General features: G+C 47.6%; 2 protein-coding genes across 5 annotated transcripts in view; both read left to right on the top strand.

The window, feature by feature from the left end:
• ZBTB45 (zinc finger and BTB domain containing 45) overlaps positions 1-5,713 on the top strand; it is a 95,313-nt gene extending 89,600 nt beyond the window's left edge. Inside the window, exon 4 of the transcript XR_012656765.1 lies at positions 5,700-5,713. The gene's annotated coding sequence lies outside the window, so the exon portion shown is untranslated. The remainder of the gene's footprint in view (positions 1-5,699) is intronic.
• The window catches only part of TRIM28 (tripartite motif containing 28), a 73,131-nt gene continuing 53,717 nt past the window's right edge, over positions 4,544-23,957 (top strand). For 2 of the 4 annotated variants that reach the window (XM_075070714.1, XM_075070713.1), the window contains exon 1: positions 4,544-5,032. In XM_075070714.1, coding sequence (XP_074926815.1) covers positions 4,810-5,032 — 223 coding nt within the window. In that variant the 5' untranslated portion in view covers positions 4,544-4,809. The remainder of the gene's footprint in view (positions 5,033-23,957) is intronic. The other 2 variants (XM_032792978.2, XM_032792976.2) reach the window with 1 other exon arrangement.

The raw sequence follows: 23,957 nt of genomic DNA, 5'->3' as shown, positions 1-23,957 counted from the left end.
CCTTCCCTCTTATCTCTGTCTGTTGATAATGGCAAACACCACTTCTGATTGCTCTCCTCCCTTCCTCAGAGGAGAGTTTACACAGGCTAGAGAAGAATGGTGGCCAGTGTGGGGTGCAGGAGCAGAGGGATGCCAAGCCAGGGACCCTGGGGCCATGATGCAGCGGAGAGGGAAGGGGGGTTGGGGTGGAGACAGCTGAATGCCTTTGTCTGGGATTGCTCCACTTAACTGCGTTAGCATCCAAATGGGCTGTGCCCTTAGCATTTCTCTCAGCTGCCTGGGGCTATTGTTCCCTATAGGGCTGGGATGATCAGAAGTCAATGGGAGTCTGGGAATCAATGGGGAAGCTCCCATTGACTGTAATGAGTTTTGGATGTACTGCACCTTGAGATGGCAAGGTCAAGGGCTAGGAAGCCAGGGGAGTCACATACACCAGGAGTCACATGCTTCATAGCTTCTGCAGGCCAAGCTCCTTGCAGCCCCAGTGGCTTCTTGCATCCTTCCATCCTCCACCCACCCCCACACCAGACCTTGGGTGCCACCCTCCCGCCCCAGCTTCTGGGATTTCAGGGACTCTCTGCATCCCCCCTACCCCTTGCCAGTAGCTTTGTATGCCCCCCTTCCCACCTTTCTCTCATCAACCCGGGACTCTACGGGCCGCCTCATTCCTCTCATACCAGGGTCCCCCATTCTCCCCCAGTGGCAGGGGCCATGTGTGCCCCCTAGTCCTCACATAGCAGCATCCCCCATTGTCCCTACCCATCAGGAGCCCTGTGTGCCCCCCATTTCCCTTATCTGCAGAAGTTTCCCCCATTCTCCTCCCATGGCAGGGGTTGCGTTTGCCCCTTTATTCCCCTCTTCTCCCATACCAGCGTCTCCCATTCTCCCCACCCTCCAATGGCTATGTATGTCCCCCATTTCCCTTGTCTCCCCTACCCTCTCACCCATACTTCCCCCATGGCAATAGCTGTGTGTGCCCCTCATTCCCCCATTACCAGGGTCCCCCATTTCTAACTTCCATGCTAGAGCATTAAAAACAAAGCACAAGGCCCCTAATCCTGGAGAAATATGCTTAATTTTACTGTTCTCTCTGTGTGTGTGTGAGAGAGAGAGAGTGAGCCTGAATTAAGTATGTGCATAAGTGACCCTCACCCTGGATATTTTTCTGAAAGTCCCAGCACCTGGAGTCCTGGGATTAGGTCAGACTCTCAACTTGAATATTTTTTAGAAAGCAATTTTTTACCCCTTAGAGTTGCTGAGAAAGGCTTAAAAACATGACCCAAAGTGCCCACTAAGGGCTCAGACCAGGAAGCAAATAAAATGAGCCCCAAACAGATTTATTTTTTTTTAAATCATGAGTTTAAGCCTGTCCCATGACTTCTTTGAGACCTGACTCTTGATTTTTCAGTGTTTGGCATTTGTGACACTACTAGTGTTAGCAGGTGGGACAGTGTTGTTTGGATATATCCATCCTCTATAGTATTAAGAGCCTGGATGCTGGTGGTACGTCTATACTGCGATAAAAAACCCTGAGTCCAGGTCAGCTGATTCAGGCTTGCATCTTGAGCTGCAGGGCTATAAAATTGCAATGTAAATGTTCACAGTGAGGAACTCGTACCCCAGCCCAAGCCCCACTGCTACAGTTACACAGCAATTTTATAGCCCTGCAGGCCGAGTCAGCTGACCTGGGCCAGCTCTGTGTCTTTTATTGCAGTGATGTACCCTGAGAGTCAGGGGGTGAAACAGGTTAAACTGACTCATCTTTTTGCATTGTACAGAAATCAAAGGGCAGAAATTATGTGTGTGTTGGGGAGGGTGGGGATCACCAAGATTTTAAAAAAACATATTAGCTTTAATAATTGCAGAGGCTGTAGGGAACCCAGGGGCAGAGTTTTGTTTTGAAAAATATGATTGCTCCTAGATTTCAAGGCCAGAGGGGACCATTTCTAATCATCTAGTCTGACTTCCAGTATAGCAAATCAGTGGTGCCTGCATCCAGCACGTGCTTTCTGGCAGAGCTAGAGCAGATCTGTTAGAAAGAGACACCCAGTCTGGGTTTAAAGATGCCAAGTGATGGAGACCCCATCTCTCAAGGGACAGAGATGCTCACCCCCTTGTGAGACGTTTCTGTGGTTAATGACACTCACTGTTGGAAACCTAAGCATTATTTCTTGTCTCAGTTTGTCTAGCTTTCTCTTCCAGTTGTTGGATCTTGTTAAAGTTTTGTGAAGCGCTCGAAATCTCCCGGGTAGACCATATTGCCAATCCAAAATGTTCAAAAATCAAGGGTCAGGCTCATGAGATTGGCTTTAAAATCATGAGATTATGTACAAATAATAAATATTGATGTTCTTTTAATTTGCCTTCTGCTTTTTGAGTCTTTAGGGTGCACTGGGATCACATTTTGAAGCTTCCTCCACAACCATGAGGGCTAGAAACTTCATTTTTCTGTAAGAAGGAAGGCTGAAATCATCACGTATCCACTTGACTCCAGGAAAACAATCATTATCATGAGACTCATGACAAAATCATGAGTGTTGGCAATACTGGTAGGTACTTAAAGGCCATGATCAAGTCACCCTCACCTGGTACCCTTCCCTAAAGTTAGTTAAAAAGATCAAACATCTTTAATCTCTTACAGTGAGACAGGTTTTAAAGACCTAGAATTGTTCTTGTGGCTTTCTTTGAATGATCACCGATGCTTCACAGCCGCCCTTTCATTATTTGCTACAGACGAGGGACCAAATGGCTAGGCAACAGTTCCGCAGAAAAGGACTTAGGGGTTACAGTGGACAAGAAGCTGGATATGAGTCAACAGTGTGCCCTTGTTGCCAAGAAGGCTAACGGTATTTTGGGCTGTATAAGTAGGGGCATTGCCAGCAGATTGAGGGACATGATCATTGCCCCTCTGTATGACATTGGTGAGGCCTCATCTGGAGTACTGTGTCCAGTTTTGGGCCCCAAACTACAAGAAGAATGTGGAAAAATTGGAGAGTCCAGCGGAGGGCAACAAAAATGATTAGGGAGCTGGAGCACATGACTTATGAGGAGAGGCTGAGGGAACTGGGGTTGTTTAGTCTGCAGAAGAGAAGAATGAGGAGGAATTTGATAGCTGCTTTCAACTACCTGAAAGGGGGTTCCAAAGAGGATGGATCTAGACTGTTCTCAGTGGTAGCAGATGACGGAACAAGGAGTAACGGTCTCAAGTTGCAGTGGGGGAGGTTTAGGTTGGATATTAGGAAAAGCTTTTTCACTAGGATGGTGGTAAAGCACTGGAATGGGTTACCTAGGGAGGTGGTGGAATCTGTTTCCTTAGAGGTTTTTAAAGTCAGGCTTGACAAAGCCCTGGCTGGGATGATTTAATTGGTGTTGGTCCTGCTTTGAGCAGGGGGTTGGTCTAGATACCTCCTGAGGTCCCTTCCCACCCTGATATTCTATAATTCTATGAAACCAAAGTTCTGGTTTTGGGGAGAGTGTTGAATTCAAGGGGACCTAGACTTTGGTCTGGGTGAATCTGGAGTGACTCCACTGAGCATAGCAGGGCCAGACCCTGCTCTGGGTCAAACCAGAGTGAAACCATAGTGACTCTACTGAGCTCAGTGGGGTGGGACTCTGTGTTGGGTCAGACTGGAGCGATTCCAGAGTGACTCCACTGACCTCAGCGGGCAGGACCCTGCGCTGGGTCAGTCTGGAGTGACTTCACTGAGCTCAGCTTATTCATGAGTCACTCCAGATTGACTCATTATTTGTCTCCATCTCCCCTTGAGGGAACTGGGTTTTCATTTCGGTTACAGCCAGCCACCTAAGGCGATGTCAAGGTTTTTTGGGGGGGGGGAGGATCCCCTCCGGGAGGAGAAAGGAGCAGGGCAGCGGGAATTTAGGAGAAGGTAATTGGCTTAATCTCCTGCCAGTCATTGAGTAGCTGCTGAGGTAATCCATGAGCTGATTGGTTCTCTCTTCTGTCCGTCCCAGGATTTCTTCCGCCTTCTCTCGAAGCTTGGAAACCTACAGGGCCTGCCCGATGTAAATCAAATAAATTCCCGCCCCCGGGGGAGGCTTCGGTGGGTGATTGGCACCCAGATCCGTCAATCACTGACTGTTGCCGTTACCATGCGGAGGGGCGGAACCTTATTAACGGATCATTCTCAAGCGCCTTTCAATCTCTACCTAGGCGGGCAGGCCTCCCTGAAAACGGATTCGCTCCCATCTCCTACCCGTCTCTGCCTATCCCGCCCTCATTGGGCAAACGAGGGAGCGGATTGGTCTGTCTAACTGTCATTTCCACGCCTCCCCACCCCGCCGGCGATCCGACTCCCGCGATTGGTGCAACGCCCAGTCTATCGTCCTTTCTCCCGCCCTACGCCGAAATATGAGGTGACGTCCTCCGCTCCCGTCGCCTCCCAAACGCGGGTGGATTGGTCGATTTGTCTGACTCTCATCGTCCCAGAACCGCCCACAGGGAGTCTTTGAGCGCTGATTGGCTCGGCTGCTGCAGATTTTTTCACTCCCCCCATAGGAAGAGCGACGGCGAAGGACGCGCAGCCGGTGGGGGCCTTTTCCCCCCTCTAACTCTCTCTTGCAGCGTGCGTGTGCGCGCGCAGCTCCCCTTGTCTCTCAGGCTTTGTGCAGCGGGGCCCCGAACGCTCCATCGCCGTTAGCAGCAGCGGCGCGCGCGCGGCCCTCCCGGCGAACGTTCCGTCCTGAGCAGCGCGCGCGGCCCTTCCGGGGAACGTCACAGCAGCGGCGCGCGGGCCCCGCGTGCAGCTGGAGCCGGGAGAAGCGGGAGGCGGGAAAGGGGGAGCGGCCGCCATGTCGGGCTCGGCGGCCTCGGCCGAGGCGGGCGGCCCCGGCGGGGAGAAGCGGCCCGAGACGCTGGAGCTGCTGGAGAAGTGCGGTGTGTGCCGCGAGCGGCTGCGGGCCGAGCGGGAGCCCCGCCTGCTGCCCTGCCTGCACTCTGTCTGCCGGGAGTGCCTGCGGGCCGAGCCGGCCCCCGCCGCCGACGGGGACGCCGCCAACAACAGAGAGGGACAAGGTGAGCGAGGCGGGCGGGGGCGTGTATGGGATGCCTTGGTCACTGGGGGGGAGGGGGGCCGGGCCGGGGGGAGCGGCATGGGGTGGGGCTGTGCCACGCGGGGAGGGGGGCGGAGCAGCGGGAGCGGGACATGGGGGAGAGCACTGTGCGATGGGGGGCTGGTTAGGGGCCGGGCCCGGCCGGGAGCCGGGCGGGGGTGGGGGACTGTGACCCATGGGGCGGGGGGCCGGGCGGCGGGAGCCGGGCGGGGGGGTTTTGTGCATGGGGGGCGGGGGGCGGCCGGCGGGAGCTGGCGGGGGGGGTTGTGCCATGGGGGCGGTGGGGCCGGGCAAACGGCGGGAGGGGCGGGGGGGGTTGTTGCCATGGGGGGAGGGGGCCGGGCGGCGGGAAGCGGGCGGGGGGGCACTATGCCATGGGGGGGGGGGGCCGGGGCCGGCGGGCGGGCGGGGGGGAAACTGTTGCCATGGGGGAGGGGCCGGCGGCGGGAGCGGCATGTTGGGGTGCCATGCGGGGGGGCCGGGCCGCGGGGAGCGGCGGGGGGGGCCTGCCATGGGGGGGGGCGGTGCGGGCGGGGGGGGACTGTGCCATGGGGGCGGGCTGGCCGGGCCGGCGGGAGCGGGTCTGTTGCAATTGTGGGAGGGGGCGGGGGCCCGCGGGGGTAGGCGAGTTGGGAGCGGTGCCATGAGTGGAGAGCAAAACCAGTTTTGTACACGAGGTGGCCAGGTTGGATGTGTGTTGGGGGTGGGGGCGCTGCTCGTGTGTGTAGGGAGAGGGAGGGGTTGTGCATTGGGTTCAAGGCCTAGGCTGTGTGGAGCCCATGCAAGAGGGGGTGGGAATGCGGGAGGCCAGGCTGGTGGGGAGTGTGAATGGAGGGGGTGGAGTGAGGGCAGAAGACCTGCTTCCTGGGTGGGAGGCCTACCAGAGGGGCCCTGCCTGTGGCAGCCCCACCCGACCACTCTCCTTTTCCTCTCCAGGACAGTGTCTTATCTCAAACCACTGCTTGAACAGACCTCCAGAATGCATGCCCCCCTCATTCTCTCCCCAGCCTTGCCCTCAAAGTGCCCTCAATGCCCCCATGCTGACCACAGCCAGCCCCCATAGTGCCTTAGAACAGCACCCCCAGCCTGCCCCCTCTGTGCTACAGAGGAGTGCCCCGAACCTTTTTACCTCAGTGACCCCACACTGACTCCCAGTGCCTCTCAATGCCCTTGAACTGTGACTCTGCCCCCCAAATCACCCCCTCAGTGCTTCCAAATTGGCCCTCAGCTCCACCCCCCCCCACCCTATGCCTGTTTGAGCTGCTTCCACTCTTGCTTCTGGACTTCCCTAACCCTGTTTCCCCCGCACTGTGCCCCACTTATGTCCCTTATCCCAGTACTTACAAGATTCAGAGTAGACAGTGTGGGGCAAGGACTTGGGGGATGTCAATGTGAAGTGACTAGGCCTTGGCATTTGGGCACAAGGGCCCTCAGGTAAGTGCTGGGTGAGAAAAGTAGAGCACCACAGAGGTTCAGCCAGGACTTACCCTTCCACGTGTGCTGTGAGAACTTCTTCCAGCAGCACACAATGGCTCAAGTAGATTTCCATGAAGGAGGGAGATGTTTTCCAAAATGCCAAAAAGATTTAGAAGCTCAAACCCCATAGGTTTTCAGGCCTAGTCTACATTGGGAAGGGTTGGCTAGAACCTCAGTTATAAACACTTGGGGAATGGAGGTTGTTCCGAACTCTGAACAAAACGTTATGGTTTTTTCAAAAGTTTACACCTGAACATTGACTTAATACAGCTTTGAAACTTTACTGTGCAGAAGAAGAATGCTGACTATAGCCAGGTTAATTTAAATGAAACAAACAAACAGTTTTCTTACCTTGTCAAATCTTTTTAAAAACTTCATTTTTTTGGGAAGTTTATATTTAACACAGTACTGTACTGTATTTGCTTTTTTTGTCGCTGCTGTCTTACTGCATACTTCTGGTTCCCAATGAGGTGTGTGGTTGACTGGTGTTTGTGACTCTGAGGTTCTATTGTACTGGCAAACTCTCCTAATATAGATGTAATTGATAACCATTATAACTATAACTCACCAGGGGTTTTGGCAGTACAGAAATCATACCCCCTAACCAACATTACTATACTGGTAAAGGCTTCTAGTGTGAATGTGTCCTCAATGGGATTGGAGATGGCACCCAAATGTGCTAGCCACTCTGCTGGAGATAGTGGAAAGGAAAAGTTCTACATCTTTTCTTTGAATCTATTCTCCAAGGAGATTGCCTGTAAATATGAGAAGAGGTGCTTTAGGCCTGATATGCACATGTTTTGTATCAGGGTAACTTGGGGTGGCAGATATTCTGAAATAACACTAGCATGATTCCCTGGTCTGGTTCCAGTTATACAAGGATAATGGTACCTTACCCTGCCACAGTGTATTCATTTTCATGAATGGGAATAAGCTATGCTGGTATAAAACACCTTCATACTGGGTATAACTGCATCCACATCATGGGGGATTATATTGCTTTGCAGTGGCATGATGTCATGGTTACATCTCCGGCCCCTTTTTGGCATCTGAGTGCACCTGTTGTATTAATTCGGACAGAATAAATGGACCCAGAGTGTTAAAGGTGTTAAAATGATCATATATCTGTCCAATAGTAAACACAGCTTACTCCAATGGCAAACACGCCATTAAATTCTTTCTTAGCAGGACGAGGAAAAACTACTAAAGCATTTGAAATGTAAAGTATTAAGTCTGTACTAACAAAATTCCTTTTTCCCTTAAGCTGTAGAGTTTTTATAATGAAAACCCTCTGTTTGACCGTCTTTTAGATGGTATTAAAGATGGTAACTGTCCTTAGGGGCAATCGTTTGCTAGGTTGGAGCTGTTGGTAAAGTCTGATCCTGCTTCCTTTAATACAAGATAAACGCGTGGGAAAGGGGAGAGAAGAACAGCGAAGATAGAAAATGCAGCTTGTCTTTGGGGCTGACTTTTATTTGCAACCTCACTGCTGGAGAAACCCAAGCCCACTCTACTGTCTGATCAGCCACTTTGAGAACAGGCAAAATTGTATCAGCATCATGCTAGTTAGTTGGGATATGACAATGCTTTTGGCTGCCTCTGTGGTCACAGGCCTACAGCAGCATTGCAAAATATGTAACTTTGGCTAAGCCAGATTTATTAAACAGAAGGCAAAAGGAAAGAGGAAAAAATAAGGTGTGGAAAGAAAAGAACACATGAGTGGGAAGGGGGACAGCAATAACCACAGTCTTACAACTCAAATGGTGCTTGGGTTGAAATAGTTGAAGGTGGGGATGTCATTTTGGTCACGCTGTGGCCTGGTGAGGACATTGAAGGCCCAGCTGTATCAGAGTGGATCCTGGGGCCCAGGAGACAGTGTGGGAGTAGCAGCTGTGATGGTAAAGTTTGCCCCTTGCATTCCATCTCTCTCAGCTAGCTAGGTGACTTCTCCCTCCCCAAAGTCTTTTTTTAGGGATCCCAAAATGGAGTGATGGATGTAATATCCTATTTTCTCTGTTTTGTCACTAGTTAGGCCTGAGTTCCAACATGCCAATTTTAGTCTGATTTCCAGTCCATACTACTTGTTTATCAAAAGTGATCTTTAGCGCAGTCCTTGAGATGGTCTACTGCTGTAACTCCCTTAGTACCTTTTCCCATCAACATTTGTTGTAAGTTTATAAACCGTTCCAATCTACTTTCCACAGTCAGGCTTGCACTTGGGGGTAGATCTGTGAGACCCCGATTATTACACCACCCCCTTTCAGGTTACTTATCTTAGGATGGAATTTTGCAATGCTCCCCTGCTGGATTGGTCCGTGGCTGCAGTAGCCCTATGTGTGTCTACCATTCTTACCCTTAGTAGGATTCAGTTATTTTATCGGTACATTAGATAGACCAGGCTCAATTTGTTTATTGTTCAGAGATCAGCACAATACAGAAAGGCCAGTACATTACCAACAAACCTGGAAGACAGTCATATAAGCATTCATGCAGTGTTGTAATCATGTTGGTCCCTGGATACTGGAGAAACAAAGTGAATTTTTCTGTCACCAACAGAAGCTGGTCCAATAAAAGATATTACTTCACCTATCTTGTCTCTCACAAGTGTTCAGTCTGTCCCAAAATGTGAGCACAAAATCTGGGTATATGTATGTAGAGTGTGTGTGTATGTCATATTGGTAGAACACTCCATCCAGAATACCCAAGGTTCCAGTCCGTACCAGTTTTTCTTTTAACATAGATACCAGGAGCCAGCAAAGCTTAAGTGGCCTTTTTAAAGCCAGTTTTGTAGGTTGACTGGAGGCAAAATCATCAATGCTAATTGTTCTGGCATTGTCCCTTCACAACTGTGAAACATTTGCTGAGAGGTGGCTTATCTTGAGCATTTCTTTTCTGCTTGTTTTTTCCAGACAGACTCCTGTTGAGTTAAACTAATGTAGTCATTCAGAAAGTGTCCCATAACCAGTCTAGCATACACTGTACATAAATACAGAGTAGCTCCATGTCCATCAAATAGCTAAAGCAGCACCACTCTTCTGTGCCGATGAAGCCTTGATCTTAAATATCCCTAGGCACCCATTTTTGACCATAGATTAGCCTCCAAAGTCTGTGTTTGGGTGCCTAAGGCTGAGGCTTTCAGAAGCAAAATAGGCACTCAAGATTTTATAACATCTAAATCACTAACTTGACACATTTCTGAAGGTGCATGGTTTCCAGAAGGTGGATGAGGGCTTTCTAAAAAATAGGCCTCCTTTAAAGTGTCCAAAGGAGCTCACAGGCATCATGAATCAGCTAGTTGCTTTTGAAAATGCAGGTTTTAAGTGGCCTTTCCAAAGTACAAATCAGATTCTTTTACTGAATCGCTTTGGGGTCATTTACCCATTTCCTCCCTCCATTTAACACAAGTGATCTGTGCGTATGCACATGCCAATACATATCAGGATGCTGAGTGGAGTACTAATAGTTCTTGTCCTTTTCTGTCTGTTTTTAGTTGGTTTTGTTTGCAAGTTTCAAGTCCTGGGTATACAGAGATTGAGTGTTTACTGTTAACAGGCTATGGATGGAGTCCTTTGAAGGGGAATTGTTTTGTGGGTATTGTAGCAAAAAACTCCCCCCCCCCCCCAGCTGTTAGGTCTAAACCAACAATATTAGGGCATCTTTCTCTGTACTGTATAAAAGATGATGCTATCTTAACTCTCCCTTATATTTGATGGCATGTATCCTTCATTGGCGCTTGAGTGGTGAGTAGAGATGTAAAATATTAACCTGTTAACAGTAAGACTAATACTTATTGGTTAATATATTGCAGTTAATGTTTAAAACAGATTGGCGGCAGCCCTGACCAGGACCCCATCATGTTAACGATTAAATGGTTAACCAATATAACTTTAATAATTTAAATGGGTTATTTTTTAAATTCTGTTTACAGCCCAATGGTGAGTAGGTGTTGTCAAAGGACATATGCTGAATAGCAAGTGGAGTTTCCAACTATGCATTCATTCAACAAAAGGCCGTCTTAGGCACTTGTGCAAAGGCAAGGTGTTCATTTAGTTGAGAGGTGGCGGGGGCACTAGTGCTTCTTAGAAATAGCTGGTGTTGGTCCTGGTACAGCTTTTTTTGTATAGGGAAAGCTTCATTGGTGCAACTTTCACCCTGCCTGTAGTATTCACGTGCTGCTGTGCAGACTGGGTAAGCTACTGGTAGTGTCCCATTGGCATGATTTGAAGCATTTGTGTACTGCTCTGGCAAGATTCTCCCCTTGAAATGTTGTGAACAAGATGCAAATGCGAATTGTTTACTGGTGCTTCATGCACTGGTTACAAGGCTTCAAAATGGGATCTCTGGCACAAAGGTAAACACTGCCTTAAAGTGGCTGTAAAGGAAGGATTGCTTGGATGGGAAGAAGCAGCTATGTAATGTAATAGGGAGCTATCTGAGTCCTCCATTCTCTACTGAAAGCAGGTGGAGATAGTGTGACCAGATGTCCCAATTTTATAGGGACAGTCCTGATGTTTGGGGTTTTGTCTTGTGCTTATAACCCCCCACCTCATCCCAGTTTTTCATCCTTGCTATCTGATCACCCTAAGTGTGGGGGATGATGGGCCAGTCTTTCTTGCTGCACAGAGATCATGCTTTATGTGGAGAAAAGTCTCAAGGTTAATACTGACAGGGTGTCAGTCTGAGCAGGGCATGTTCAGGGATGTCCTGTGATAGTCAAGGGTTGGTCCCTATTTCTTTCTTCCATCCAGTGGTCAGTTGGAGTAGCAGTCTCCTTCCTAAGAAGAGGCCAGTAGGGTGTAATCATATCAAGTCTAACCTAAGGTTTAAGCCAGTTATGGTGAAAATCCAAACCGTGGGCTAACGAGAGAATGGGGGAGGGATAGCTCAGTGGTTTGAGCATTGGCCTGCTAAACCCAGGGGTGTGAGTTCAATCCTTGAGGGGGCCATTTAGGGATCTGGGGCTAAAATCTGTCTGGGGATTGGCCCTGCTTTGAGCAGGGGGTTGGACTAAATAACCTTTTTGAGGTCTCTTCCAAGCCTGATAGTCCATGAATAGGATCATGTTTAGGAAGTGGGTGAGTGAGTGAAGGGCAGGCTTACAGTTTTGCTTTGTTTTGGAGATCATAGCTACGAGAATAGCAAAAGAAGCTTGGAGAAAGGAGATAAGGTAACAGGATATTGCTTTGGTTCACAGGGAAATTGTGCAGACTCAGGGAGTCTCTCTACTCCTGGCAGCTCTCTGAAGCTGTACTGCTGCTGAAATATGGTCTGTTTCTCATTACATTCCTGCCGTTGTCCAGTATGTTACCATGTTTTTTTGAAACTTTTAAACATGTTTAAAAGTTTCAATCTGAGATTAGAATTTTTTTGTTGAGACTTCAAACTTGCCAAAAGGAAATGCTTTTTGGTGGGGTGAAGATCATGTTGAAATCTTGAGGGAGATAAGGCAGAAAGAATGGCTTGAGGAGAAGTTAGAGGAATGTGGCTTTAGTGCATGGAGTGGCTTTTGCAACATAAACTGTAGAACACTGAGAGTGAAGGTTGAAGGGGGGGAGGGATGGTGCATATGGGCACATGGAGTTAAATACAGTGGCACCATATTTTAAAGCTGATATATGGCAAGAAAACTGGGATGGCTGTTCTCTGTTGGTTATTAAAATGCCTTTGAATGCATTTAAAAAAACAACCTTACAAATTCTGGTATCTTGTCTACCTTTGTGTGTCACTATTTAGATCCAGTAAAGCCCTGATCTCTTTCCAGTTTTTCAAGGCCTGCACCAGTATAACTGAAGCAGTTTTCAGACTTCTGTGTTGATGACCTTTGACACAGCAAGCCTCTGAGTTTGACTCCCTGCATATAAATTAAAAACTTATAATAGCATTAAATATTTTTATAAATGCTGGAGGCAAAGCAGGGTTTGAGGTGGAGAATGAGAGCTTGTGGCCCCCATGTAATAACCTCACAAGCCCCTGAGGGGTCACAACCCCCAGTTTGAGAACCCCCTGAACTAAAGGCATGTTTAAATCAATTTAGTTAAACTTATGTAACTATGTGGACACTTAAATCTAGTCAAACATGGTTTAGCTTGTTTTGATAAACTACAACCACACAATCAATACGGTTATCGTCATAGCAGGTGGCACTGTTTTAACCGAGTCAGGATTTAAACCTGTTTAACCATAACCAATAGGACTTCTGTGTGAATAAAGTCCTTAAACTTCCCGACTTTTAGTTTTTTGCCTTTTTAATGTAAACAATAAGCAAAAGGTTCACAGAAACTCTCAGCTCAGGGCGCGCCATATCAGACCTTATTCCTGATGCCCAACATTTTTTTTCAAAATGTGAATTTTTTAGTGTTTTGAAACCATATTCTTGCAGCTAGATAGAAGTGGCCTGTTTTGTCTGCCCCTTTTCCCTGAGATGCTGAGCATCTTCAGCTTTCTGCTTTAGGGGGAGGTATGGTCTCTTGCATTTCAGATTCCTTGTTTTAGGAGCCTTATTTGAGGAATTTGTGAGTGGGGAAGCTTGGCTATTTCTAACAGAACAAGCAGGCTAAACACTCAAAATAAAACACCACATCTTGAGCCCTTTGTGCATCATAAAACCATTTGTCACTTTTTAAAGTGGGGGGCTTGTGGAGGAGGGCAATTTGAGAGGGTCTGGCAGAGCAAAGAGAGTAGTAGTAAACTTATTGGGTTACAACTACTTTTATGTACAGTACCCTGCTATCTTTGTTCCCTGTGAGAGGATGTGTAGCGCTCAGATGGACAAGAAAAACGGAACGTGACCAAGTCCCAGTGACTTGATTGTGCTCACATTCAGCAGTTCCTGGCAGTGCTGCATGTGCTTCTTGGGTACAGATAAGAGGGATTCAAGCATATTTTGGTTATAACAAAGGAGATTAATACAACCTCTCCTGGGCTGTGATGCAATTCCTCCAAGGTCCCCAAACCAACCCTTCTGATATCCTGTGACCTCCATGCCTTTATGGAGGAGAGGCCGGCTTTATTCCTCGCTTGGGAGCAAATGTCTCCTCTGTTTTTGGAGATGTAGAGGGGACGAGATAGTGGCTGATTGATGTACCTGGCAGAGTGGAATGGGCTAAGATAAGAGGAAGAGTTAACAATCCTCTTTTGAGAGTTTAGCAACCTTGTCCACCCTCCCTCAAAAGGGCACTTTAGATTGAAACTGTCAGCTTCCCACTCTGAGCTGGAAAATAGCTAGAGATTGTAAAGCTTGATTCCAGCAGGGGCTCTGGCTGGTGAGCAGTCCTTCAGACTCCACGAGTAGTTTGTGTTTACAAGTCCATAAAGTGTGAACTCCTTTGCTCAGCACAAGAACCTTCCATGAATCTGACAGCTGCTCCTTATGCAGTTTGGACCTTTTGATCTTGACAGTAGGTAATTTATAGACACAGGTTTTCACAGAGTGAAAAGATCAAGCCTGGAGGTGGGCATTGGCATTCCCCTCCAAGTATTCCTGGGAAACTTACTCAACAGTATATTCTTGTCTTAGGACTCCTTAAAACAATCTATAAAACTCAACACTTTCCAACGGCTTACTTTAATCATGTCTCCTAGACCAGTTGCATGCAGTCCCACAATAACATGCAAACATCTGCGTTAATACAGTGGGCTCCTAAATTACTTAGCCCTGATCTGCACTACAGAATTACTTCAGTGAATTGCCTTTGAGTGGTACAGTTGTACTGACATAAGTGTTTTTCCCACTGATAGCTACTGCTTCTGACATAGATGTGTTAACTAAGCCGACAGGAGAGTGCTCTCTCATTGGCTTAGAGCAGCGATACTCAGACTGCATCTCATGACAAGTAGCTCTTTACTGTGTCTCCTGCAGCTCTTTGCAGCACGTTAAAACACTAATTATTAACCGATCAGGATGCTTTAGCTGTTAATCAGTTAATTTATTTACTGAGAATAATATCTGAATAAAAACTAAATATTTCCCGTCATACGGTTTAAATAATGATCATTACTATAGTAAACGAAACTGAATTCACACTACTGGGACTCTTGGGTAATATTAATGGCTAATTTGACTCCTGAACCACTGATGTCTGAGTATCACTGGCTTAGAGCATCTTCATTAAAGCGCTTCAGCAACTGTGTTGATGCAGTGTTTTTAAGTATAGATGTGCCCTTAAACTGAATTCAGTAACCTATGTCCAGGAAATTACCATACTTATCTCACAACTATCCTAATATGAATGCAGTTATATCAGCATAAAGGCACAGTATTCTGGTATAGCTACACATTTAAAGAAAGAGAATAAGCTCTACAGGGGTAAGGCACCCTTATACAGATACACCTGTATCCATACTAAGGGCTATATAGATTTAACTGATAGGAGAATCACACCCAAACATTGTGTAGACAAGGCCTTAGTTAAAACAATGCAAATCCCTAATTTGACATAAACCTGGCTTTCCATTGGTTTAGCCCTGAGTTGAGAGAAATCCAATGCAAGCCAAGTTTAAATTGATTATTTTGGTCCCATTTTCACTGATTTAATGAAATGAGTTTAACTTTGAATACAAAATAGATAAGGCCTCTGAGCCCCCCTTGTGACTTTTTTTGGTGACTCTGGAATCACGCTTGTTAAAAATGCTTCTTGTTCCCTTTGTTGCGCTTTGACAGTTCCACACAAATGGGAAACACTAACAGTTTCTACACAATGATGTCATGCTCAGTCTCTACACAGTGGGAAGAATAGGGAAGTATTGCATTTTTCCAACTTTCTAGTCCTGGTAAATAGAAATGTTGTAACCACAAGTAGTAAAAAATGTTCAGTGTCAGGTGATCAAGTTGTAGAGGAAATCCCCTGATTTGTATTTTGTGGCAGGTAGAGGAGGAGGGAAGGACACCGGTGGAACATGGAAGGGCTAGACTTGGTGGAAAGTCATTTAGTACAGTTTTGTGACATGTAAACCTCTCCCTCAAGTCTGTCGCAGCTGTGGAGTAAGTTTTAAAGATCTTGTATGTTGGCGTGTAATTGCTTGTCTGGCTGCAAGTGTCAGTGTGCATTCTGGTCACTCCTAGATCCAGAATTAGTATTGTGATTTTCTTTGTAACCGTGTAGATTAGCTGTTCTGATGACTACCCTAGAGCAGCATTTCTTAACTCTGGCCTGTAAGGGGGCACTGGCTGTGTTGTATCCTATGAGTGTAGGGGAAGAAAATGCAGTTGTACTGAGCTAGGAAAGGAGCAATATGTCTCCGCAAGCTCTACCTGCCCGCAGAACTCTGGGGGACAGTATCTGTGTTGTAGAGCTTGTTTTGGTGTCCTCATGCACTGCTGCTGTAGAGCCTGAAATGAGAAGTGATATGTGAGACAAGATAGGTGTGCTAAGGGAAACTACCCCATATATGGGCAGTACCAAACTCGGAACACCATCAACCAGAAATTACCTGTGATGTCCTATCATGATGACAAACCTGTGTGCCCTTGAAGTATTATGGGATTAGGGTGAATTGCGATTAGAAAACCAGAGGGTTTTTTCAGTTCCTGGTGGGGAAAATTTTAAACACTGATCTAGATGTATAGAGCCCTGCGCAGATATAAAAATGCATATCCGCATCCAGTCCACACTTGCAGGGCTGTACACTGGGGCTGGGCAGAGGCTCTGAGGCACACTCCTCAGCCCCTGCCCCCCACTGGGCACCTGGTCAGGTGGATGGTCTGCTGCAGGTCCCTGACTGGGCTCCACTCTGGCCTGGGCGGGGGAGGAACCTGTGGAGCTGCCCGGGGGCTGCTCAGTATCCCTGCCCAGGACAGATAGAGAGTCCCCCACAGCTGCCTGACTGGCTCTTACTGTGACTGGGCTTCCTCTCCCCCCTACCTCTGATGCTGGAACCCAGGTCAGGGAGAGGTGCACTGGCAGCTGTGGGGAGCCTGAGTCCCTCCACCTGCCCTAGATGAGGGGTGGGGAGCAGCCTCAAGCCTGTCTCTCTGCCCCCCAGGTTCCCCACACAGGTCAGGTGGGAAGGACCCAGGCTCCCCACAGCTGCCAGTGCTGATCTCCGTGACCCAGCTCCAGCTGGGGGTGGTTTTTAGAGCCACAGCCCAGCCACAGTAAGAACTGGCAGGCATCTGTGGGGAGCTGTGCTGGACCTTCCACCTGCCCTGGGCCGGGGGCGGGGGAAGCTGGAGCAGCTACCTGCCCAGTGTCCCTGCCCTCCAGCTCCCCCACCCATTCTAGGTGGAGGGTCTGCAATGTGATTCTTCACAACTGCCCTCCTGGCTCTTACAGTCAGTCCTGCATGGATACAAAATTTGTATCTACATCCGCGCTATCCGCAAGTTGCGGATAGCCACGGGTATAAAGCAGATATCTGTAGATTTTCAGGGTTCTGTAGATCTGTTTTTTTAAATTAGTGTTGCAGTGGTACAGTTTGTCTTCAAACTATCTGTGTAAAGTCGTCCTTGGTGCTGAGGTGTGAAGCAGACTTAGAACAGACTGACTTGGTTTTAAGTTGTTAGAGCATGAATAGGCAAAGGGTTTTGCTTTTAAAAAATGTCAGGCATCTCTCTCCACATTTCCTCCTGCCCATCCTAACAGGTTTTTTTAAAAAAGCTTACCTTGTGGATATGTATAACCTTTAATGAGGAATGTGCAATTTGCTGAGTTTGGGAAGAAAATCTAGGCATTAGTCTAGTTTGGAAACTCATTATGATCATAGGAAGTGCTGGATTGGATCAGATCCATGGTCCATTTTGTCAAGTTCCTGTCTCTGACAGTGGCTGGCAGAAGATGTTTCAGAGGAAGGTGTGAAATCTCCTAATCCTGATAGTTAGAGATGAGCTTAAACCTTGAAGCATGAGGCTTAATAGTTCTACACAAACATGTTAAATAGTCTAACTTGGTATTCTTCATTCTTGCCTAAGTTTTTGGCCTCAATGAGAGTGCTAGGATTCTGCATTGTGCCTACCAATGGTGTCTAGTCTCGCTTTCCTGTAGCTGCTGCTGCACTATATATGTGGAAGGTTCCTGATTGAAAGTAGTTAAAAATTACTTGTATAGGCCCAGTGCGTTTGGCTTTGGAGAGAGGTCATTGGCCCCCATGCATGTGGTCACCCAGAGACACTATAATGGAGGTCTTCCATTGTCATTGAACAGGCTTCCCAGGTGCATGGACTGTGCAATTTTATATTAAAAAAAAATCATAGTAAATATCTGCTTATTACAGTAGTGCAGTCTCAGCTCTGCACCTGTATCTTCCACTGAAATAAATACACGTGATATGATTTCAGCGGTTTGTGCAATCGGATTCCTCCCTTAAATACTTAGGCAAAAATGTTAAACTTGCAAACTTACTGGTGCCTTAAGGGAAGAAGGCCTGAAAATTCCAGCTTTCATGTTTGGACAGACAAGTTGAGTGAGATAATATCTCTATTGGATCAACTTCTTCAACTTCTGCTGGTGAAAGATGTTTTTGAGCTTACACAGAATTCAAGTCTGGGAAAGGTACTCAAAAAGGTATGTCTACACTGCAGTTGGCGTGTGCCAGCTGACTTGGTTGAAGGGGCTGTTTGTGGTGTAGATATTCAGGCTTTGCCGGAAGCCAGGCTCTAGGACCTGGCAAGGTAGGCAAGTCCCAGAGCTCTTGAGCCCAAACATCTACACTGCAATTAAAGAGCCCCATAGCCCAGTTCAGCTGGCACTAGCCAGCTGTGGGTGTCTAATAGTATAAACATTCTGTGGTAAGGCACCTGTTTTCTCTTGCCAGACTTATTGTTCCCCCTCTGGCAGTGATGGGTCTGGGGTAATCAGCCCCACTCAGGCAGGGTTTGCCTTCCCCCTTCTGTACTCCCTTGGTCATATTTTCAGGGTGGGCCTGAGGGTCGTTCGAAGGAGTGATTCTCCACCAAATAAAAAGGAAACAGTATCATAAACCCAAGGAGGTACCTTTTGCTGCCCCCCCTCCCCCCACTGGAGCAAGGTGTCATCTGGTTGGTTTTCATGGAGTGTCAGTCCTTCCCCTAGCAGGCACTCAAGTTTGGCTGTTGCCCTTATGGGAAGGAACAGTCTCTCAGCCTGGAACAGCCTGTTTCCCTGCTGCCACTAGCCTGGCAGCAGCTTGTCCTATCTGTTGGTCTGTCATTTGCTCTCCCCAGGAGAGGGGTTTTTAAAGGCCTCAGGCAGCCCTTAATTGGATTCAGGTGTTTAAGCTCTTCTCAGCTTGTAGGAAAAAGGGCCTTTAACATTCTAGGGCTAATATATTGTCCTTCCAGGACCATCTTGCAGCTACCCTGCCTGATTTTGTCACATCCCCACTTTCTGCTCAACCCCGTGGGGTTGGGCTACTTGGGTTGAAAAACAGTGCACCCTTGACAGGCCATCAGCGTTGCCATACCTGGTCCCTGACCTGTTGCACTCTGAAGTGGAAGGGTTGTAAGGACAGGAACCATATCATTACCCTTGTATTTCTTTTTGTTTGGTGCATCTGTTTCAGTGGGACATGATCAATGATGAGGGCAAACCTCTGTCTGAGAAGGTTGTAACAGAGGGTTTCCATGGCCCACTTTACCGCAAGGCATTCTTTCTCTACCACAACATACATTTGTTCTTATGGGCAGGAGTTTCCTACTGAGGAACAGGATTGGGTGTTCTTCCTCTCCTACCATTTGAGAAAGCACAGCTCCCAATCTCGGAGGCATCGGTTTGCAATATAAACTCCTTCTCAAAGTCTGGGGCTACTAGCACTGAGTTACTGCAGAGGGTGGTCCTCAGGTCTGTAAAAGCTTCTTCAGCTGCACCAGTGCATTTCACTGTTTGGGTCCTGGGCTTTCATCAGATCCATCAACGACTGTGCTCTGGTAGCAAAGTAGGGAATGAATGGCCTATAGTACCCAGCTATTCCCAGGTATGCTCTGAGCTGTTCCTTCCAGATCGGTTGGGGCCAACTTTATCACCTCTAACTTTTTCAGTTGGGACTTCACTATGCCCCTTCCCATGATGTACCTGATGTATTTGGCTTCTGCTAGCCCTATTGCACATTTGGAGGGATTCAAGTGAGTCTTGCCTTTCTTAGGGTATCCAGTACTGCTTCCACCTTTTCTAGGTGCATCCCCCAGTCTGGGCTATGGATGATGACATCATCCAGGTAAGCAGCTGCATACTTGCCATGTGGATGCAACAGGTGTTCCATGAGCTGATGGAAGGTTGTGGGAGCCCCATGTAATCCAAAAGGGAGGAGGACCGTGTACTGGCACAATCCTTCTGGTGTAGAAAATGCAGTCTTCTCTTCGGCGTCCTTGGCCAGAGGAATTTGCCAATAATCTTTGGTCAGGCTGGACAAAAATCTGGCTTTTCCCAATTGGTTGATTTAGCTTGTCTATACGAGGTATGGGGTGAGCATCAAACTGGGACACCTTGTTTAATTTTCAGAAGTCATTGCAGAACCTCATGCTGCCCTCTGGCTCAGGTATGAGGATGATTGTACTGGACTATTGACTATGGGACTCCTCAACAACTCCTTGCTCTACCGTTCTCCTAACTTTAGTCCTGATCACCTTGTTTTGTCTCTGGGATCTGGTAGGGCTTAATGTTCACCTTTACTCCAGGATATGTGATGATACAATCAACTTCTGTGACCCTGCTTGGCTTCTCTGGGAACACGTCAGGGTTCCGTTCATATTGATAACTTCTACTCGTTGTTCAGGGGTCAATTCAGGGGATATTCCCACCTGTCCCTGATGTTTGTTTTCTTGCAGTGACATCTCCAGGGTGAACCGTTGAAACAGGTTCATGGCTATCATCTCAAATGGGATGTCGGTAATTGGCAGAGGTACTATAGGGCCTTTAAGTGTGATCGGGGCCATGTAATTGGCGCTTTGGGCAGGAGGCACGATATTGTCAATCCTCCATAGGATTTAATGGAGGGTCTTATCTATCCCTAACTGTACTCCAAACAAATGACTGATCTAGGTCCAACACAGCCCTCTGGTGCCTTCGCAGTACCAGGAGTTGCTCCATTTCTTGCTCTTCCATTTGAACTACTCTATATAACAGGTCCCTTTTTATCATGGAGTATAGCCCTAGGCCTTCGATTTTTCCCCTCCACCGGGACCCCATTCACCTCAATGACCTCCTTCCTAATACTATCATATAGCAGGTCTTTGGCCTGGTCTTACCCAGAATTCTCAAATGAGGGTCCAGTATGCCCAAACTCAAAGGGACCTACTTTTGTTTCCCTCTCAGGGTTGGTCTCTGGAACTGGGTACAGCTTCTGGCTCATCAGCCCTCTGCATCATTCCCCTGCCAACTGGACACGATTTCTTCCCTACAAGTGCAGCATTTTGGTTCTGGGCCAGAATCCTGGTACCCAACCTCTTGTCTGCCCTCCTTTCTCACCTAGGCCAGGTCTACACTGGGAGGGGGGGAAGAGGTCAATGTAAGATACACAACTTCAGCTACAGGAATAGCATATCTGAAGTAGCCGTATCTTATTTCAACTTACCTCCTGTCCTCATGGCATGGGATCAACGGCCGTGGCTCCCCTGTCAACTCCGCTCCTGCTGCTCATCCTGGGCTAATTCACAGGAGAGGGCTAGTTCCTGGGGTCATTGTATCAGTAATCCAGGGTTACTACCCTCTGACTCATCTCTGGGGAGTAGGCCTTCAAATCCTTGGAAGTCTTGTCTTATAAGGACCAGATATTTGAGTTCAGAACCACCCTGCTGTCACTCTTGTGGTATTACTCCCTTGGACCTCAATTTGTAAAGGGATGGTCAGATAATAGACAGCACCGTGTATAGGTTATTCCGGGGTGCTACAGCTGGTCTCACCCCACTAGTTTCCTTGAGACCAGCATGACGACACTTCCAGAGTCCACTAATGCAATGGTCTGTATGTCATTTATTTTAACTGCCCACGTGTATCTGTGGAGCTATCGTGACTCCCACAAGTTTTATCAACAGTCTTCATGATCCCGTAGGTTGCACTGCATGGTTTCCTCCACATTAAGGCACTGGGCAGCTATATGCACTACTTCCCTACAAGCATAACATCTATATCCTGCTTAAAGGAAAACCCCCACACAACATCTCCAGACGAACAACCTGGAAGGTTAAATTCATAACTTTTAGATAATCATGAACTCAGACTCTGGATTTATGGCTCAGTACAACAATCTATAACCCACTAATCCGGTGGCTCTCAACCCTCCCAGACTACAGTACCCCTTTCAGGAATCTGATTAGTCTTGTGGACACCCAAGTTTCATTCACTGAAACTATTTGCTTACAATATCAGAAATAAAAATAAGTGTCACAACATACTGAAAAATTGACTTTAAATATTGTACTTACATGTCAGTGTATAGTATGTAGAGATGTATAAACAAGACGTGAAATTTTAGTTTGTGCTGACTTCACTAGTGCATTTTATGTACCCTGTTATAAAATACGCATGTATCTAGATGGGTTGATGTACCCCTGGGGGGTACACGTCCTCTTGGTTAAGAACCACTAACCCTTTGCCTTACAACTGCAAAGGTGTAACAGTCTGTTCACCTTTGTGTTGAGCTGTGACACTCCAAGTACCATTCCCAAACCTGAAGAAGAGCTCTGTGTAAGGTCTAAAGCTTCTCACCAACAGAGGTTCATCCAATAAAAGATGTTACCTCCCACCTTTTCTCTCATATTTCATGGGACCCAACACTGCAAACAACTGTTGTCAAGTTGCTGAAAAGCTGCCCTTTTCACTTTGTCTGTTCGACTGTGCAAACACCGTAAATGCAGCTCTAAAAAACTTCATTTATAGAGTCTTGCCTGGGAATTATTTTTTAATCCTGCTTCTATCCCACTCTGCAATACTTGCTTCTACATTTTTCTTGCATTTTTATCCTGCTCCCACCCTCAAACTTTAGATCCTGCAACAGATTCCCCTGCGCTACTGAAAAACGAAGGTTGGTTGGTATATTTTGTACATAAAAGGAATTCAGGCACAATTTTTACCACTAAAAATAAAACACATCTTGTTTAAACCGTGTCATAAATAAATAAGTTTGATAGGCTTTTCTTGATAAACTGAGAGATTTGTTTTCCCACAAGTACTGCAGTCTGGGTTTTTTTGGTCCACCCAATCTGTGCCACAAAATGAGTTTTACCTGCTCTCGCTAGTATGGCAGCTGGTCCTGTGGGACCTGCAGGATCCCGGTCCCACTGTATTGCTCTATGCCGGGGTGGGTGAACTTTTTCGCCCAAGGGCCACAATGGGGAATAGAAATTGTATGGGTCATGAATGGTCACAAAGTTAGGATGAGGAGGGGGTGTAGACTCTGGGGTGGGGTTGAGAATGAGTGTAGGAGGGTGCTCTGGCCTAGGACTGAGGGTTTTGGAGGGTGGGGTGCAGGCTCTGAGATGGGGCTGGGAATGAGAGGTTTGGGGTGCAGGAGGGTGCTCTGGGCTGGGATCGAGGGGTTTGGAGAGTAGGAGGGGGATTAGGGCTGGAGCAGGGGGCTGGGGTGTGGGGAGAGGCTCAGAAGGTGCAGGCTCCGAGCAGAGCTTACCTCAAGCAGCTCCCAGAAGCAGTGGCATGTTTATTTTCATGCTCTTGTGCGGACATGTGGCCAGGCAGATCTGCATGTTGCCTCATCCACAGGCACTGCCCATGCAACTCACATTGGAGCGTGTAGGAGCTGGAGCGGGGCCATGCCACAGCTTCCGGGAGCCATGTGGTCTGGACCTGACGCTGTGCCCCATCTGAAGCGCCAGAGCAGGGCTGAGCCATGTGGTCCGGCCCCCGACCCAGTGTCCCAGCCGGAGTGGGGGCCAGCTTAAAATGGCTCACAGGCTGTAGTTTGCCCACCCCTGCTCTATGCACTTATGATAACCGTTGCAACTGATGGGTGATCCTTAAATTCAAATTAAATTACTTTATCAGAATTTTCACCGCTAAAATCACATGAACATAGATTGTTGTTTATATGTAGCTATGAAATACCTGCATGCAATTATGATCACCAGTAGTATTGAACAAAATTATTGGTTGCAGTTGGATTTTAGGATGAAATCTGGACTGAACAGCTGTCCCCATAATTCTCCAACCTGGAGTGTCTTTTGCACTGCATTGTTGCGAAAGTAGCAACTCTTGGTCACTCTCATAACCTCCAGCATGTAAAGGATTCCCAGCTGTACTTTGAATACAGTCAGGCAGCAGCATAGACAGCTGTAGCGGCACAGCAGCCAGCAAACTGAGCTGGAAACAGGGGAGTTTCAGAGGGAGTTTACAGGGGGAGGCTGTGGGGGAGACTAAGAGACCTAGGCAGAAGAACTGACAGGCTAGTTAAGGGAGTGGGTGGTGGTCCGCCAGTGTTCTGATGCCTGTTGGGGGTTTGTTTTGTGTTTCTTGGACTAGCAGGTTTTAGGTGGGAAGGCTATGACTGAT

Source organism: Chelonoidis abingdonii, chromosome 11 (assembly GCF_003597395.2).
Source record: "Chelonoidis abingdonii isolate Lonesome George chromosome 11, CheloAbing_2.0, whole genome shotgun sequence".
Lineage (NCBI taxonomy): Eukaryota > Metazoa > Chordata > Testudines > Testudinidae > Chelonoidis > Chelonoidis abingdonii.
This window is presented reverse-complemented; position numbering and strand designations above follow the sequence as displayed.